Source organism: Amphiura filiformis, chromosome 4, assembly GCF_039555335.1.
Source record: "Amphiura filiformis chromosome 4, Afil_fr2py, whole genome shotgun sequence".
In the NCBI taxonomy this organism is placed as follows: Eukaryota; Metazoa; Echinodermata; class Ophiuroidea; order Amphilepidida; family Amphiuridae; genus Amphiura; species Amphiura filiformis.
This window is the reverse complement of record NC_092631.1, coordinates 8,724,614-8,741,572: the sequence shown is the minus strand read 5'-3', so window position 1 is coordinate 8,741,572 and position 16,959 is coordinate 8,724,614. Positions and strand designations below refer to the sequence as shown.

The window sequence follows — 16,959 nt, the reverse complement described above, 5'->3', positions numbered from 1 at the left end:
TGATAGGGCATCATTAAACTTCGGGTTTGTTCCCTAACGCAGAGTCCACAAAGATCAGAATGTGGTTTGATTCAAATGACAACCATCTCCCAAATCACTCCCAACTGTGACCTAATTACAAGAAAGAATGATGATGCCATGAAAATACTCTGGCTTGGCGATTGTGCTTCACATGATAATTGCACTCAAAGTGTGGTGTATCACAGAATCTATTTTCAACACGGATATGCCCTACTTATATCCTTGCATGAGATGTCAACCATCCTTAGTGTTTTTCACATCTTCAATGTACATTTGATTAGATTTGCCATTGTGTATGTGTATGTGTGACATTGAGTGTGTCAACTGGTATATGTATCTAAGTAAATGCGTCTAATTGATGTCATGCACACGCGTGCTGCATATACGTCCAAATTTAATCCATAATTTATCACCTGTATACAAACGCATGCATTCCACTCCCTCAAAGAAATGTTCACCCCGTTATTAACCATGGTTGACAATACTCATGAACCAGTTGACATCACTTAATGTAATTGTGGTGGTTGACCATGGTTCCTAACCATGGTTGACAATGCTCCTCAACCATAGTCGACAGCAACTTGGTGTAATTGTGGTGGTTGACCATGGTTGACAAAATCATGGTTGACAATGGCCAGTTATTCAGTTTACCATTGACAAACATGGCTTAGTATTTGTCCATGGTCAGAATTGGTCATTGATAACCATACATGTAGTTGAAAGATACTGGTTCAACATGGTTCACCATGGGTAACAATAGGCACCCTATTTAAGTTAGACTATGGTTGAATGCTAAAAAAACTTGTTAACTCTAACCGCCACCGGGCTTTTTCGCGACGGGAAGGGAAAGAAGGAAGGAATAAAGAGAGAAAAGAAAGAAAGAAGTTGTTTGCTCTGGGTGGGATTCGAACCCGAGACCCCTCGCATGCCAAGCACTGGGTCGGCGACACCTTGCCACAGGTCTTAGGCTTCGCTGGCCAGCGAAACCGTGCCTATATATCACTTAGGGCGATTGTGTCATCACACCACGCGGGATGCACACACGAACAGCGCATATACCAAGTAGTATTTTGTAGTACTTGGTCCTGTTAGGGTTAACAATGGCAAGATATTAATCATAGTCATCTCTGTAGTACCATGCATACTCATATTTGGCTGGGGGAGGGTACTCGGTACAAATGACAATACAAAGATGTGCCAGAAATAACAATAGTTCTGAGGACGTGCTGGAAATATGGGCTACATTTTCGGCAATGACCCCTTTTTCTCTAAGCCAATTTTGGTTTATGGATGGCTCATTTCTAACCCAATTTCGTTAAATTTACCAACAATTTTGGGGAAAATTATAAAATATTTTGACTCTTGGACTAGCGATGGGTCAAAATTTGTTGGAAATCAATTGGTATATGGATGGGTTGACATTCAAGTTCTCAGTGGCACATCCCTGCCCAAACCAAATATGTGACATGATCAAGGGGAATGAGTCACATGTCGACCCTGGTCGAAAATGAGTTTTACATAGGTTCCTAAAGACGACATTTAGAGCTTTCAGAAACTGAAAAACTCATGTTGATGCGACTTTCCTTTGTGAAGTTACGTCAATTTATCAATCGCTGAAAACAATGTAAAACAAAAGAATTTGAACACTTTCTTTGCCAATATCTCAAAATCAATATTAGCGACATATGCGACTCATTTTCCTTGATCGTGTCACATGTGAGTATCCTCCCCCCCCCCCATTATTTGCAATCAAATTGAATGTGGTTGTGCTTAAATTTGACTTCACACATAAAACAGGGCATTATTCGCCTATTGCGGAAGTATTACATAACTTTACGCAATGTTATATGATTGGTTCAATTCCCATTCATGCATGCTGCCAGATTGAGGCAATGGGTGAATATAGCCCGGGGGGGTTCTCAGTACAAATGACCATACGGGGACGTGCCGCAAATATGGGTAGCATTTTCAGCCTTTTGGTATATCAATGGCCCCTTTTTCAAAGCCTATTTTGGTATATAAATGGGTCCTTTTTAAAAAAAAATTTTCAATTTTTTCGGAAAATAGCCCAATTTTTCCTTAATTTAGCCAAAATTTTCAAAATTTTCCCAAAATTTTGGGAAAATGTGTAGAACTAAGACAATTTGGGTTAAATTATCAGAAAATTTTGACTTTTGGTATATAAATGGGTCAAAATAAAAAAAAAAATTGGTATATTTATGGGTCCACTTTGAAATTCTCAGCGCACGTCCCTACCAAAACCAAACTTGAGTACCCCGGGAATATAGTGTAAGCAGCCAACCTACCTTAGTGGGCTATTAGGTATAGGAGGTGAGTTGGACATGGGTTGTGCCACTATCCTGTGCACGCTGGTTGGTCGTAGACTACTGGTGCTATTACGTATGTTGGAGAAGCGCCCTCTGCCTTTGGTTGGACTGTAATGATATCAAAGAGGCGAAAAGAATGCAAATTAAACTGTTACAAAACACATGTTGTTTCAATTCTGTTTACATAATAACACAAACTTTAAAAAACCTGGCTCATCTCTTTAGATATATCTATTTGGAACTGTGTGTTTCATTCCTGTATGCGTTGGTGCATTCTCCCACTCATGTTATCTGGAGTTTGCCCCCATCACTTGCTACTTTTGTTTGTAAGTTTTATTGCATCACATGTCCCTTTCTCTTATGAAATATGCTCAAAATATAAATTAAATGTAACTTTCATATATGGCAATTATAATAATAATAAATAATAAATTTCGGATTTATATAGCGCCTTTTTCCAGCTAGATCTTGAAGGATTCAAAGCGCTGTAATTTTGCTGCCATGGTGAATCATCACAATCAGATCGCATCATCTAGGCCTGTTGCAGCCGAACATCAGGCTCAGACCTATCCGCACTTAGATTATAACATCCACCAATTATCTGTGCAGCTCCCCAAATTCCATTGGGTGAAGGAAGATTTTTGATAACCAAACAACTAATCACCGATTTTTTGACAATTACTATGACAATTGGTGTTGATGCAAAAATGAGATATAATCTATATTTTTAAATGTTAAAGAACATTAAAAGGGGTCAGTTTACGGTTTTCCGAAATAACAGAGAAAGAAATCTGAAACTATTAAGGCTGTCTTCAAATCAATTTGCCAGTGCAAAAATAGACACTATTAGCAAAGAATGAAAAACAGAGTAGCAAATCAATCTCCCGATCTCCATCTTGCAAACAACAGGAAATAATTGGCTTGTTTAAGGTTACACAAAGAGACGTATAAAAAACGTATAAAAGACGTATAAAGTTGTTCTCTAAAACAGAGTTTTCTCAGTAATCAAATATCGCAGCGAGTGAAATGTTGGTGCATTGGATGTAGCTTAACATTTTTGTGTGTGTTATATACAAATTATTAGAATAAATTTGAAAATCCTTCGTTTAAAGCATTTTTACCCACCATGTTCACAAGATCAAAAACACGTTCCATGAGGTTTTTTTCAAATGTGCGCTCCGTATAAATCCACACCGAAGCGATTGCTTTCTTCTTTTTTAGTATTGTATTACAAATCGATCAAAGAAATAATGTTGCCATGGGGAAGAACCAAATACAGTACCGATTAAATTTTAAAAGCCCGTTTTGGGGGAAAATTTTGGAGAATTTGCTTGAGAAAAAGCTGGTTTGTGAAATTATCGATATCTTGATTACGAGACGCTAATTTAGACATCTGAATACCTACATTATTTCTCAACATTCTGCCAATTGCTATTCAATTTGATTTTCACTCCAAATTGAAGCTAGTTTTGCAAAAAACGAGGTTTTCCTCCATCAGTTCGTTAAAAATTTCAGCGCCGACATGCGTGTTTATTCTAAGAGCCATAATGCGGACGCGATTGTAATCATATGTAATTGCATCCAATTATAGTTATATCATCCGCTTTGAGAACTGTCAATTGCATAAGCGGGTCTATGGCCGAGTGGATAGGGCGTTGGACTGGGAATCTAATATGAAATATTTTTGTGGGTTCGAGTCTCCGTGTGGCTGAATTTTCTTTTTTTTTTCTTTTCTCATTTTTACTTCCTTTCTTTCCTCTTTTCTTTCTCCCTTTCTTTTTCATTTCTTTTTTTTTCATTTCTTTCTTTTTTTCTTCTTTCTTTTTTCGTTCATTTTCTTTCTCTCTCTTTCTTTCTCTTTTTCACTTTTTCTTTATTCTTTCTTGCTCCTTTCTTTTTAGTTTTATTTGATTGATTCGCTGAGTGCAGTGAATCGTGATTGATTGTTTTTCACTTTATATAATTCAGAAATTTGTCTGTTGATTTTCATCCCAAATTCGATTTACAAATAATTGCTTTTTGATATTGTTGTTGTTGCCTACCCTTACATTGTAATCAGGGGAATAGCAGCATTGATTTCATCAAAGATATCAAGGCTATAAATTCAAAATCAACACATTTTCCAGGGCGTAGCTTGACGAAGTGCCCCCAATCACTTTATACATTTATAAAATCCTTGTGAAAATTGCGAAAACGGCTTGTGCCACCACCCCCGCATCCGAGCTCCGGGCACGAGCTAAGCCAAGTTTCATAGCCTTTTCATGTCTTGACCGTGGATCGATATTCTATTGTAAGTAGGCCTCACGTCCCGCACGCTTGTTCATTTTCTGCATGGCTGTTTCTGTTATGAACTTACGCCCTCTGAAATCAAGCGCATGAAAAACTCTCGCTAACCTTAACACCCACTTGTGTCTATAGGGTCTGCTTAATAATGCAATATATCACTTTATATTGATGACCAATTGGGAATCACACTTACAGCTAAAATTAACTTTTCATTCGTCCAACAACGAAAGATGAGCTTTTGCTGTATTATATAGTTAGAGATTTTATTTCACTTTGAACACTCGAGTTTAATTCACATGAACTCTTAAGAGCTCGGATAGCGACATTTTGAATACGAGGAATGTCCTTCTGATATCAAATAATTTTGATTTTTTTTTATATCCGCGATATAATACACATTTTATGGCAAATGATTAAAAATTGATATTTAAATTTAACAGTCCTCAACTCAAATTGTAATAAATCTAATGTAGCTAGGATGAAAAGCCATCCATCATATGAAAATTTTGACCTTTCGTATTGAAGATATAGATTTTTTTGTTTTAAAATATTTATATCTTCAATATGAAAGGTCAAAATTTTCAATTGATGGTCGGCTTTTCATCCCAGCTGCATACACTTTGAGTACATAGATTTATAAAGTTTACTTCAATACATTACTGTTAGATATCAAAAATATTCAGAATGCAATTCGATATGCCTGATGTGCTCTCGGGTCCCACAAAAAATACTGTGCAAATGTTGCTATCCGATTCCTTAAGGTTATAAAGATTTTTTATTCCAGAGGGGCATTGTTGATACCAGAAACAGCATTTACAGAAGTATGAACTCAGATAAAAATCAAAATGAGGCACAGCTGGGATTTGAACCTGAGACCTATGGGTCTACAAACATATATGTGATGCGATCAAGCAAAATCAGTCGGAACTCGGAAATATTGATTTTGAGATATAGCCAAACAAATGAAATATTTCCTGTTGCTCATATCTTAGAAACTGGTTGTTCAATTTTAATGGAATTTTCTGCAAAACACAGCTTTGTAAATACTTTTTACTATCATATAAGAAACTGAAAATGTAATATTTCTGAGTTCCGACTGATTTTGCTTGATTGCATCACATATATGTCCACCCCAATCAACCACAAAGCAATGAGCTGGGAAGTGTGATTTATAATCCTTGCTACAAACCAACCTTAGCAAATTCCTGTAAATTGTTTGCCAATTTATTCATTTGGCTGACTCTTTGTGAACGCCATAATGTATTTCTCTTGGAAAGGCTTATAAGTGTTATCAAAACTCCTGTCCTTGCTATACATCAATCTACAAATCCTCATCAGCAAATTCCTTTAAATTGTTTACCGATTTATTCATTTGGCTGACTCTTTGTGAACGCCATAATAATGTATTTCTCTTGACAAGGCTTATAAGTGTTATCAAAACTCCTGTCCTTGCTATACATCGATCTACAAATCCTCATCAGCAAATTCCTTCAAATTGTTTGCCGATTTATTCATTTGGCTGGCTCTTTGTGAACGCCATAATGTATTTCTCTTGGCAAGGCTTATAAGTGTTATCAAAACTCCTGTCCTTGCTATACATCAATCCACAAAACCTCATCAGCAAATTCCTTTAAATTGTTTGCCGATTTATTCATTTGGCTGGCTCTTTGTGAACGCCATAATGTATTTCTCTTGGCAAAGGCTTATAAGTGTTATCAAAACTCCTGTCCTTGCTATACATCGATCTACAAATCCTCATCAGCAAATTCCTTTAAATTGTTTGCCGATTTATTCATTTGGCTGACTCTTAATGTGAACGGCATATGTATTTCTCTTGGAAAGGCTTATAAGTGTTATCAAAACTCCTGTCCTTGCTATACATCGATCTACAAATCCTCATCAGCAAATTCCTTTAAATTGTTTGCCGATTTATTCATTTGGCTGGCTCTTTGTGAACGCCATAATGTATTTCTCTTGGCAAGGCTTATAAGTGTTATCAAAACTCCTGTCCTTGCTATACATCGATCTACAAATCCTCATCAGCAAATTCCTTTAAATTGTTTGCCGATTTATTCATTTGGCTGACTCTTAATGTGAACGGCATATGTATTTCTCTTGGAAAGGCTTATAAGTGTTATCAAAACTCCTGTCCTTGCTATACATCGATCTACAAATCCTCATCAGCAAATTCCTTTAAATTGTTTGCCGATTTATTCATTTGGCTGGCTCTTTGTGAACGCCATAATGTATTTCTCTTGGCAAGGCTTATAATTGTTATCAAAACTCCTGTCCTTGCTATACATCGATCTACAAATCCTCATCAGCAAATTCCTTTAAATTGTTTGCCGATTTATTCATTTGGCCGACTCTTAATGTGAACGGCATATGTATTTCTCTTGGAAAGGCTTATAAGTGTTATCAAAACTCCTGTCCTTGCTATACATCGATCTACAAATCCTCATCAGCAAATTCCTTTAAATTGTTTGCCGATTTATTCATTTGGCTGGCTCTTTGTGAACGCCATAATGTATTTCTCTTGGCAAGGCTTATAAGTGTTATCAAAACTCCTGTCCTTGCTATACATCGATCTACAAATCCTCATCAGCAAATTCCTTTAAATTGTTTGCCGATTTATTCATTTGGCTGGCTCTTGTTAACGCCATAATATATTTCTCTTGGCAAGGCTTATAAGTGTTAAACTCCTGTCCTTGCTATACATCGATCTACAAATCCTCATCAGCAAATTCCTTTAAATTGTTTGCCGATTTATTCATTTGGCTGGCTCTTGTGAACGCCATAATGTATTTCTCTTGGCAAGGCTTATAAGTGTTAAACTCCTGTCCTTGCTATACATCGATCTACAAATCCTCATCAGCAAATTCCTTTAAATTGTTTGCCGATTTATTCATTTGGCTGACTCTTAATGTGAACGGCATATATATTTCTCTTGGAAAGGCTTATAAGTGTTATCAAAACTCCTGTCCTTGCTATACATCGATCTACAAATCCTCATCAGCAAATTCCTTTAAATTGTTTGCCGATTTATTCATTTGGCTGGCTCTTTGTGAACGCCATAATGTATTTCTCTTGGCAAGGCTTATAAGTGTTATCAAAACTCCTGTCCTTGCTATACATCGATCTACAAATCCTCATCAGCAAATTCCTGTAAATTGTTTGCCGATTTATTCATTTGGCTGGCTCTTTGTGAACGCCATAATGTATTTCTCTTGGAAAGGCTTATAAGTGTTATCAAAACTCCTGTCCTTGCTATACATCGATCTACAAATCCTCATCAGCAAATTCCTTTAAATTGTTTACTGATTTATTCATTTGGCCGACTCTTTGTGAACGGCATAATGTATTTCTCTTGACAAGGCTTATAAGTGTTATCAAAACTCCTGTCCTTGCTATACATCGATCTACAAAACCTCATCAACAAATTCCTTTAAATTGTTTGCCGATTTATTCATTTGGGCGACTCTTAATGTGAACGGCATTATGTATTTCTCTTGGAAAGGCTTATAAGTGTTATCAAAACTCCTGTCCTTGCTACACATCGATCTACAAATCCTCATCAGCAAATTCCTTTAAATTGTTTGCCGATTTATTCATTTGGCTGACTCTTTGTGAACGCCATTATGTATTTCTCTTGACAAGGCTTATAAGTGTTAGCAAACTCTCACATGATATAGGCAATATGAAAAAGTCATGGATTTATTCATGAATTGATGTAGTTTCTACGTACGCATTTCCGATCTAGGATGTGGCACCATGAAATCAATTGCAAAGGCTATGACAACATGAATGTGTGCATTTAGAGAGTACTTTATACTTTTCCTGTACTTAATTTTGTCCATATATCAACAAGGAGATCACTATTAAAACAAACCCATTAGCATACACATGAGAGGAAGAATTAATACATCTTCTATTTATCTTTATCTGGTCATCCTTTTAACATTTTATCATGAAGATATTGAGTTTGAAGAAAAATGTGCCAATATATTTTTAGAAACTGCACACAAAAAGTATCCGAATGCTTAAAACAAAAGCAATATCTTAAAGACACTAAACCTAAATGATCAAATAAAGCAATCAATAGATGGAGAGTTTTGTTCTACATGTACATATTTGGATACCTCATTAGGCACAATACAAGTATATTTTCCCAACCCGACTCTAAAAGATCAACACCAATCTTAACCATCTCACTTACTCACTTCTTTCTGGTCTTCATTTCTTCAATATTTTATCAATTTAAATGTTGAGTAATTTATTTTTAAATGTATTTATTCAAAGTTACTTACGTATTCCCTTTCTTTACTAATGTGTCTTCTTTATATTTTAGGAATGTTTTTTAGGACAAAGTTTGTACATTTGAGAACGAAGATGGATCTGGCTTCTTAACTTTGCAAGAAAGGAGAATATGCAGGTAGATTTTAGCTACATAGTATAATTGGCCTTAATAATGACTTGTTTGTCCTTATGTTTGATAATTAAAACATATGAATATAAAAAGTGAAACTATTTGAATAGTATAATTAGTTCTGTCTTCCACGAAGTAAGCATGCAATCAACATACAACCTTTACTGTTCAAGAGATGCATTAATCCTTGGAGGCAACACTTGTATCTATTTTGGTTACTTAAACCAATTCACGTTCAACTTGAGTACAAGTACACTTCTTGAATTTGGGACTGAATATTGAATTCTGTAGTGATGATACTTTGATATCATAGCAGCAACGGATCACCATGCAAGCTATAGCTTTTGTCCACCCGATTGTCAGTTTTCCTCGCTTACTAGTGCCTAATACCCTTACAAGCATTGACCTCATATTAACACACTGAGCACTACCTGCCAATCTAACATTGCCTTTGATTTGTCAATTACATGATATCATCATTTTAATCACCAATCAGAATGGAGCTTTGCAAATAATTCACCCCAATTTGTTTTGGGTGGTGAAATTATTTTAACAATGTTGCTGATTGGTCCAATTGATAATGAAAACTTCTGTTTGACCAATAGGCAGGTAGTACTCATGGGGTTAAAGAGAATTAGTTTTTGGAGCCAACTGATTGTGCAAAGATGATGGATGCAAGAACTGTGTGTTCTGTCTGATGAGTATGGGCTATTCCAGTTGAAATCCATATACCCCCTATGGATGACCTTAGGTGAAATATTAGGAAATGCTCTGAGCATGTTTTATGCAGTTTATTTCAGCAGGGCTAAGTATACGCACTGATCAAAGTATATTTTGTTTGAAGCAAATTGAACAAACAATTTTCATAATACACCAATTCATATTTTCCTATAATTTGCATATTTGAATAATCAATGAGCTAATTTGCATAAATGCTGATTATACAACTGGATTGAAACTATACATATGCGAACAAATTTTAACCAAAAGTCTTCCATAATTGTTGATGGCCGGATGTATGGAGACTCTTACACATACCAATTATTCTTTATTGTTACACATTCCAATTATTCTTTATTGTATTTACTATTATGGTTTCATATATTTCCTATTACATGTATGTTGTTGACCGGTACGTATCACATGTAACTTGATGATTGATAAAATAAAATATGAATGAATGAAAAAAAAAAAAAGACACACGACTTGTGATTGCCATTTTCCCGCGGACGACCTAAAAATTGACGTCACAGCAATAGTTTGATTGCTTCACAATAATTATTGAGTAAAAAAATGTTTCTTCCATCCCGACCCTCCTTCGAATTATTTCATCTTATTTGCGTAACTTTTTTCAAACCATTTTTAGTCAAATAAGTTAATCTGCTGTCATCCAAACAGTGAATTTGAAATGCAATCTGACATGCTGTTTTCCATTCAAGCCCAATGATTCACATTGATAACAATCTTCCGTGGTCATTGACTCACTAACTGGCTGCAGGGATTTATGTTTTCCTCTTTCTTTGCGGATGTTATGTATTACTTTGTTCCAAGCTCTTCACTATATCAATAGTGAATATAACTTGTTTCTAATACATGCAGGGGGATTTTTTTTTTGTTATTAGAAACCAAAGAAAAAACTCCCTTCATCCCTCCTCACTTTTCCAAAAAGGTGGGGATGTGAGACAATTTTTTAATTTAATGTGGGCCTATATCAATCTACAATTTTTAAAGTCTCGCCTAATATGAGCAGAACAAGTTTAGACATAGTCTGTTTTCTATGTCGAGTAATGTGGAAACTGTTTTCAAGTGATTTGTTTACTTTTGCAAACAAATCACTTGAAAATAAAATTAATGCAGTTGTTGCTGATGTTAACATTAATTTTCATTTTTTTTTTCAGAAATGTCAGAGAAAATAATAATGCTGGCCAGGGAAGGAAATATCACAAAGTTCTACTTTTTCTGTAAAAAACATTGAAATCAGAACTTGCTTTTTAACATTTTTTTCCTAAAAATTCCACTTTCTAGCCCCTGCACCCCATTATCCTAACTATGGGTCTAATCCTAATTTTAAAATTAAGTAAGAAATTGGGTCATATTTCCTTTTCAAAGGCCTGAATTTGTCCCAACAGACATTGGTGGCCAAGTTTGCAAACTAATATGGATATACATGTAGGTCAAGATATGTAATAGGTTTGTCCTGCAGCATTTTTTTACTGATTGTGTCTTTGCCACAATACATCTACACCAAGATGTATTGTTGCACTGCAGGGTTTTGAATCTGACAATTTAATTTGAAACTGCACGCTCTGTGTTAGAAGCATCTTGTATTTTCTTCCAGTTGAGCTTTGATCTATTACAAGGTTTTGCTTTAGTAAAAAGCAACATGCTGAGAATTGGAAATAGGGAGGGTTTTGGCGAGGGAGCAAAGCGACTGATCCAAAATCGGGTGGGGTCCAGGGACCTGCAGAGTTCCAGGAACCTGCCGGGGTTGAGGGGGCAGTGACCCCCAAAGCTTCTGGATTTTAGCTTAATTGTTTATGTCCTTTTGAGAGTCCATTTCAGGAACTTTGTCTCATTGAATAGCAGGGGTAGCACTAGATTTTAAAACACACCTGAACCCCCAGAAAATACAAAATATGGGGGCGCTTTTAATGCAGCATGCTCACAGTGTCTCTTTTTCAACAATACAGATTTGTTTCTCTAAATTACTGCTGGATAGGCTCTATTCAATCTATCAAAATAAGGCAATGTTTTGTCCTCTTCTTTTTTTTTTTTTTTCTTTGTGGAGGGGCCATCCACAGTTTGCAAAATCTCTCGGAGCCCCTTTCAAATTAAACTATATTATCACCTGTACTCCAAATTTGTCGCAAATGAAATCAAGTTTCCATCAATAGCACACTTACAATAACATCACCTGTTCATGGCCATTACCCAGTTAGTATAAATAATACATCAGCACAATGAATGAAAAACAGATCACTTGAACATCAGTGTATTCAACCCACTTGATTGAATGCATGTCATTTTCTCTTCACAAGGATCTTAATACAATCAATAGAAATTAGTTCAACATGTTAATAATTGATCAACTACGTTACACATCAGTGATGTCAGGTGACCGTATATAGTTAGCAAGTAAGATTTCAGTCTATTTCCCTCAACTTGTTGTGTGGGTTTTTTGTCCTGAATTCTTTAATTTTCTGTATAGATTAATGGGGAAACAATATCAGCTAGTTGTCAGCAAATTAAGGGTTTGACCAAATTGTTACGGAGATGAGATACTGATAAACGTTGCATTGGCGTATCCCTGTATTGTATATTATTTATAGACAGTCATTGACAGAGTCATGACTATCTATTGTTTCTTTATACTTCTTCCTTCTTTCTTTCTGTCAATCTTCTTCTGCCATAAACAACATAGCAAGGTGATGCCACTTGTACACATGCATTGTTATTACCACATGCCTTTAGGATGTTCACAAATGTGGGGTCAAAGGTCATTTAGGGATCACTTCCGGTCCAAATCGAAATACCTTCAAAATGCTTCTTCTGCCCCAAACAAGCCAACGTCTATAAGTTGTTGACAGATTTGAGGTCAAAGGTCATTAAGGGATTACTTTCGGCCCAAGACAAAATACCTTCAAGATGCTTTCTCTGCCGTAAACAACACAGGAAGGTGACACCACTTGCACACAAGGGGTCACTTCTTGTCCAAAATAACTTCAAAATGTGTCTTCTGCCACAAACAACATAGCAGGGTGACACCACCTGCACACAATTGTGCATTGACATTAGCTGAGTGTCTATAGCATACCGTGGAAACATGGCATGTTGCCTCAGGGGATCGACTCTAAGTCAGGTACCGCGTGAGCAAACGCAAAAATAGTGCAAATAGCGCGAGCGTACACAAAGGAAACTGCGCGCGTAAGATAAGCGATGTCGCCAGGCCTGTACGCTGTACCGGCGTCAGCTGAATTCGAGTACGTTTAGAGGGCACAGGCATGGAAAATTCCAATCTGTGTATTAATAATCTAAGGTCTATAGGGTGTTCACAGATTTGGGGTCAAAGGTCATTAAGGGTTCATTTCGGTCAGTGTAAATAATTGTGCCAACCTACTAACTTAAGTACAAATTTCAGTTTTGCCATATTTGGAAGGGTTTTTGGGGGGAGGGGCGAGCTGTAATTATGAGATATGGCCACAAGTATCGATTCTCAAGTTTAACAGGGGATTCAGAATAGCCTAAGGCCCTTCACAATTAATTCTTAGTTTCCTGTTTCATGGTTGAAAACAAGGGATGAGGCGACTTTTAATTATTAATTATTAATTATCTATTATTTTCTTTATTTTAAAACAAGTGGTCGCAAGTTACATCAACCCGTTTTGACAAGGAACATGCATTTAATTATTTTACAACAATGTTTGATTTTATACATAAGTAATGGTACAGTTATGTTCTTTGTTTATTCTTCATTATAGTTGATATGATCAAAGTCAGAAAGTAGCAAATTGGAGTCATTAAAAAATAAATAAAATAATTAAATATTTTGCAATTCTCTACTTTGGACGCGGGCGGGAAACAGGAAACTAAGAATCAGTTGTAAAGGGCCTAATTGTAGCCTCATTTACATTGCCACAAAAAAGCCTCATATCTCCATGGCAATCAACCTATAGTTCCCCATGTCATATACACCTCCATTGCTGGAGCTACTACACATAATCTAAAGTTCATATTTTACAGAAAAACACAAACATCTGCAGCTGGCTGAACACTTTTTCTCAACCCTGCATGTCAAAGGTCACTTTTGTACAACAGCTTAGGATTCACAGAAATTAATCACACAAATTGCATCCAAATTATACCCATGAATAGCACATTATACCACAAAGCAGCTATCAAATTTGATTACTAGGTAATATGAGAACTATGATGGGGCAATTTATCCACAAAACTGTTAATGCTGGATTCCTTCAGGGACCATTCAGTATATATGCATTTAAAAACATTGCAACAATTTTGTTAATGGCTGTTGGTGCCACAGTGGTATGCACACATAGAATTGCCTTTTAAAATGCTTCCAGGCATGAAGACGAGGCACCAAAATATTCTAAAACACATCAAGAAAAACTTGTGTTTGAACTTTTCTGTTCATCATGAAAGTGGCAGATTATAATTAAAGCCATATTATAACATTTGCTGTTGAGGACGCCCTCACTGATTTTTTAAAATTCATTTTTTTACACAATTATATTGTACTTTATTAAACCAATATACCCTGCAAAAATCAAGACTCTAGGTGCTGTAGTTTTGTCAAAATCCGATATTTTGAATAAAGCGCCGGAACCGGCGTCTTATTATTACGATGGAATTATTAGTCGAACGCATACACGATGTTCATAACACACAGTGCGGACGGTGATCTACACAACAAAGGGTCGTACCATAACATGACCGAAGGAGTGGTACGTATTGGCGACATACGCGCTGGTAGAAAATTCCAATTTTCTTTGCTTTGACGTAGTTGTTCGGCTCAAAAATAAAAGGGGATATATCTGACAGTAAAAACTAACATTTTATGTCAAAGAAATGCTAATCTATTTTGTATGATAATGTTATAATATTGCTTTAATTCAGCAAGTTGCCAGTTCTCAAGAACTGACCTTTTTAACTGTCAATATCAGGCATTAATCTGATCTGTTAAAATCAAAATGGTTTTCAATTTCACTTTGCTGTGTTATATACAAAATCGTCTTCTTACACCTTACGGGCCCGGGGGGTATACATACTCAAGTTTGGTTCAGGGAGGGATGTGCTGCTGAGAATTTTCCAAGAAATTTGAACCCATCGCTATTCCAAAAGTCAAAATTTCCAACCAAATTTAATATAAATTGCCAAAGTTTTTACAACTTTTCCTAAAATTGTTGGCAAATTTAAACAATTTTGGCTACAATGAGGCAAATTGGGCTATTTTGGGGACAATCATAAAATGATATATAAAAATTGGCTGAGAAAAAGACGTCATTGATATACAAAATGGCTGCAAATGTGGCCCACGTTTGCAGCACATCCTTGTACAGTCATTAGTACTAAGTACCCCCGGTTCATACTGATTTATTTTATTTATTGCACCTTACAGGTGTGAATTAACAAAGCATCCTCATCGGACTCATATCCGTTTTGTACATGTCACTTAATAAGTGTCAAAGTATTGTTGAGTAATGAAATGCCTTATATGAGAAGCTTTCTACTGACATGTTGCTTTGTATCACATATATAAGAATTCTTGGCTACTATACTATTCAGCAAATTCCTTCAGCGGTGTCAATCTACTCCGTCTAATTGTCACGTAAAAAGAACTAGGTCATGAGATGCAACGCAGCTTTAGGTGCCGATGCGATGATGACGTGATTCAATAACTTAGCCAATCAGAACCCCACTTCCGTATATACCATAAACTGCGCCAAATTGGCAGACCGCTGAAGAACCATGCTGAAAACTATAAAGCTACCACATACCTTTCAGCACATTTGGCTAATAATAATATATAGACACCTCTGTAACATCTGAAATTTGATGAGAATTTCCTTCCACTTGACATGTGTCAAAATCAACAAAATTAGACATGCGAATTCAGACTCCATGCAGCCATCAGTCCTATGTGTAACACTTTTGCAAAATTCACCGTGACCACATTGGATTGACTGGCACTCATTAAGAGCAACAAAGTGTATCTCAAAGACCAAAAAATCAAATCATAATAATAGTTATTAATTTGAATATTTTTGCCCAGCAAATCCATTAAAAAGTACTCAAAACTTTAGCTTTCACCATCTGTGCTGACTGCATGATTGATCACAAGTGAATGGTCACTGCTGTTCCTGCAAAGCTTCTTGTTGACATTTCCCGGAAGCGATGATGTTTTTGTTTTCATTTTGCTGGAAACGCAGTTGTTGAAGCCACTTGTGATCAATCAAGTCATCAGCACAGTGGGCGAAAGCTTAAGTCATGAGTACTTTGTTAAGCAAAAATTTTGCATGATTTGAGATACAATCCTAAAAATTCATCTATATACTGAAATAATAGTTATTGATTTCTTAAAGCATGAGCATTACGAGATGTGCAAATATATCTTGGCTTGTGTAATAGACATATATAACACAATTTACATGCAGATCACTATAAACAAGCATGCATTTAAAATCAAAAGATCAGTTCTTGTTGTTATTGTAATTTGTATGTGGGTGTGTCTACATACATATTGTCGCAAATAGATAATTGGATTAATTTTACAAAAATGTATTTTTTTTTATGTTGGATGTGCCATCACCCTCTGCTTTTACTTCTACTGATTTGTTCTACTGCCCTCTGTCTTTATCTGAAACTTTCTGACCTTTTACCTTTCATCTCCTTTCAATTTCATCTTTTTGTTGAACACCTGTTTTTACTTTATTGTTCACTCTTGCTTCACTTCACTGCTTCTCTCACTCTGTGATTGGTGCATCTTACATTTTCTGTATTGTCTCTTTTGTTTGCCTGTGTATTGATTTTGCAAGCATTATTTTGTTTAAGAGTTTGATGCATGTTTCTTTTTAGTTGGGGAGTATGTGAGCTGATGACGGAACGAGAGGGATATACCTGGGAGTGTGAGGCCAAATTTTTTCCTGCAGGATTTTTGTGTGTAAATGGATGTATGAAAGCTGATGAATGTAAGTAATGTTGGCATCCGAAAACAAAGCTAATTTTTATACTGTAAACCCTTCCTTGACCGGAGATTGCATAAAAATAATTTGGGGTATTTATTTAATCTTTTTCTTAGGTTAGTTGTAAGTAATTTTAGGATGACGGAATTTAATTAGTGTAGAATACTTTGCCAATAATTTCAGGCCTTTGCAAAAATTG

General features: G+C 35.9%; 1 protein-coding gene across 1 annotated transcript in view; it reads right to left on the bottom strand.

Annotated features, from left to right (window-relative positions):
* Positions 1–16,959, bottom strand: part of LOC140149668 (insulin receptor substrate 1-B-like) — a 138,377-nt gene that overhangs the window by 54,548 nt on the left and 66,870 nt on the right. Inside the window, exon 8 of the mRNA XM_072171747.1 lies at positions 2,328–2,456. Coding sequence (XP_072027848.1) covers positions 2,328–2,456 — 129 coding nt within the window. The remainder of the gene's footprint in view (positions 1–2,327; positions 2,457–16,959) is intronic.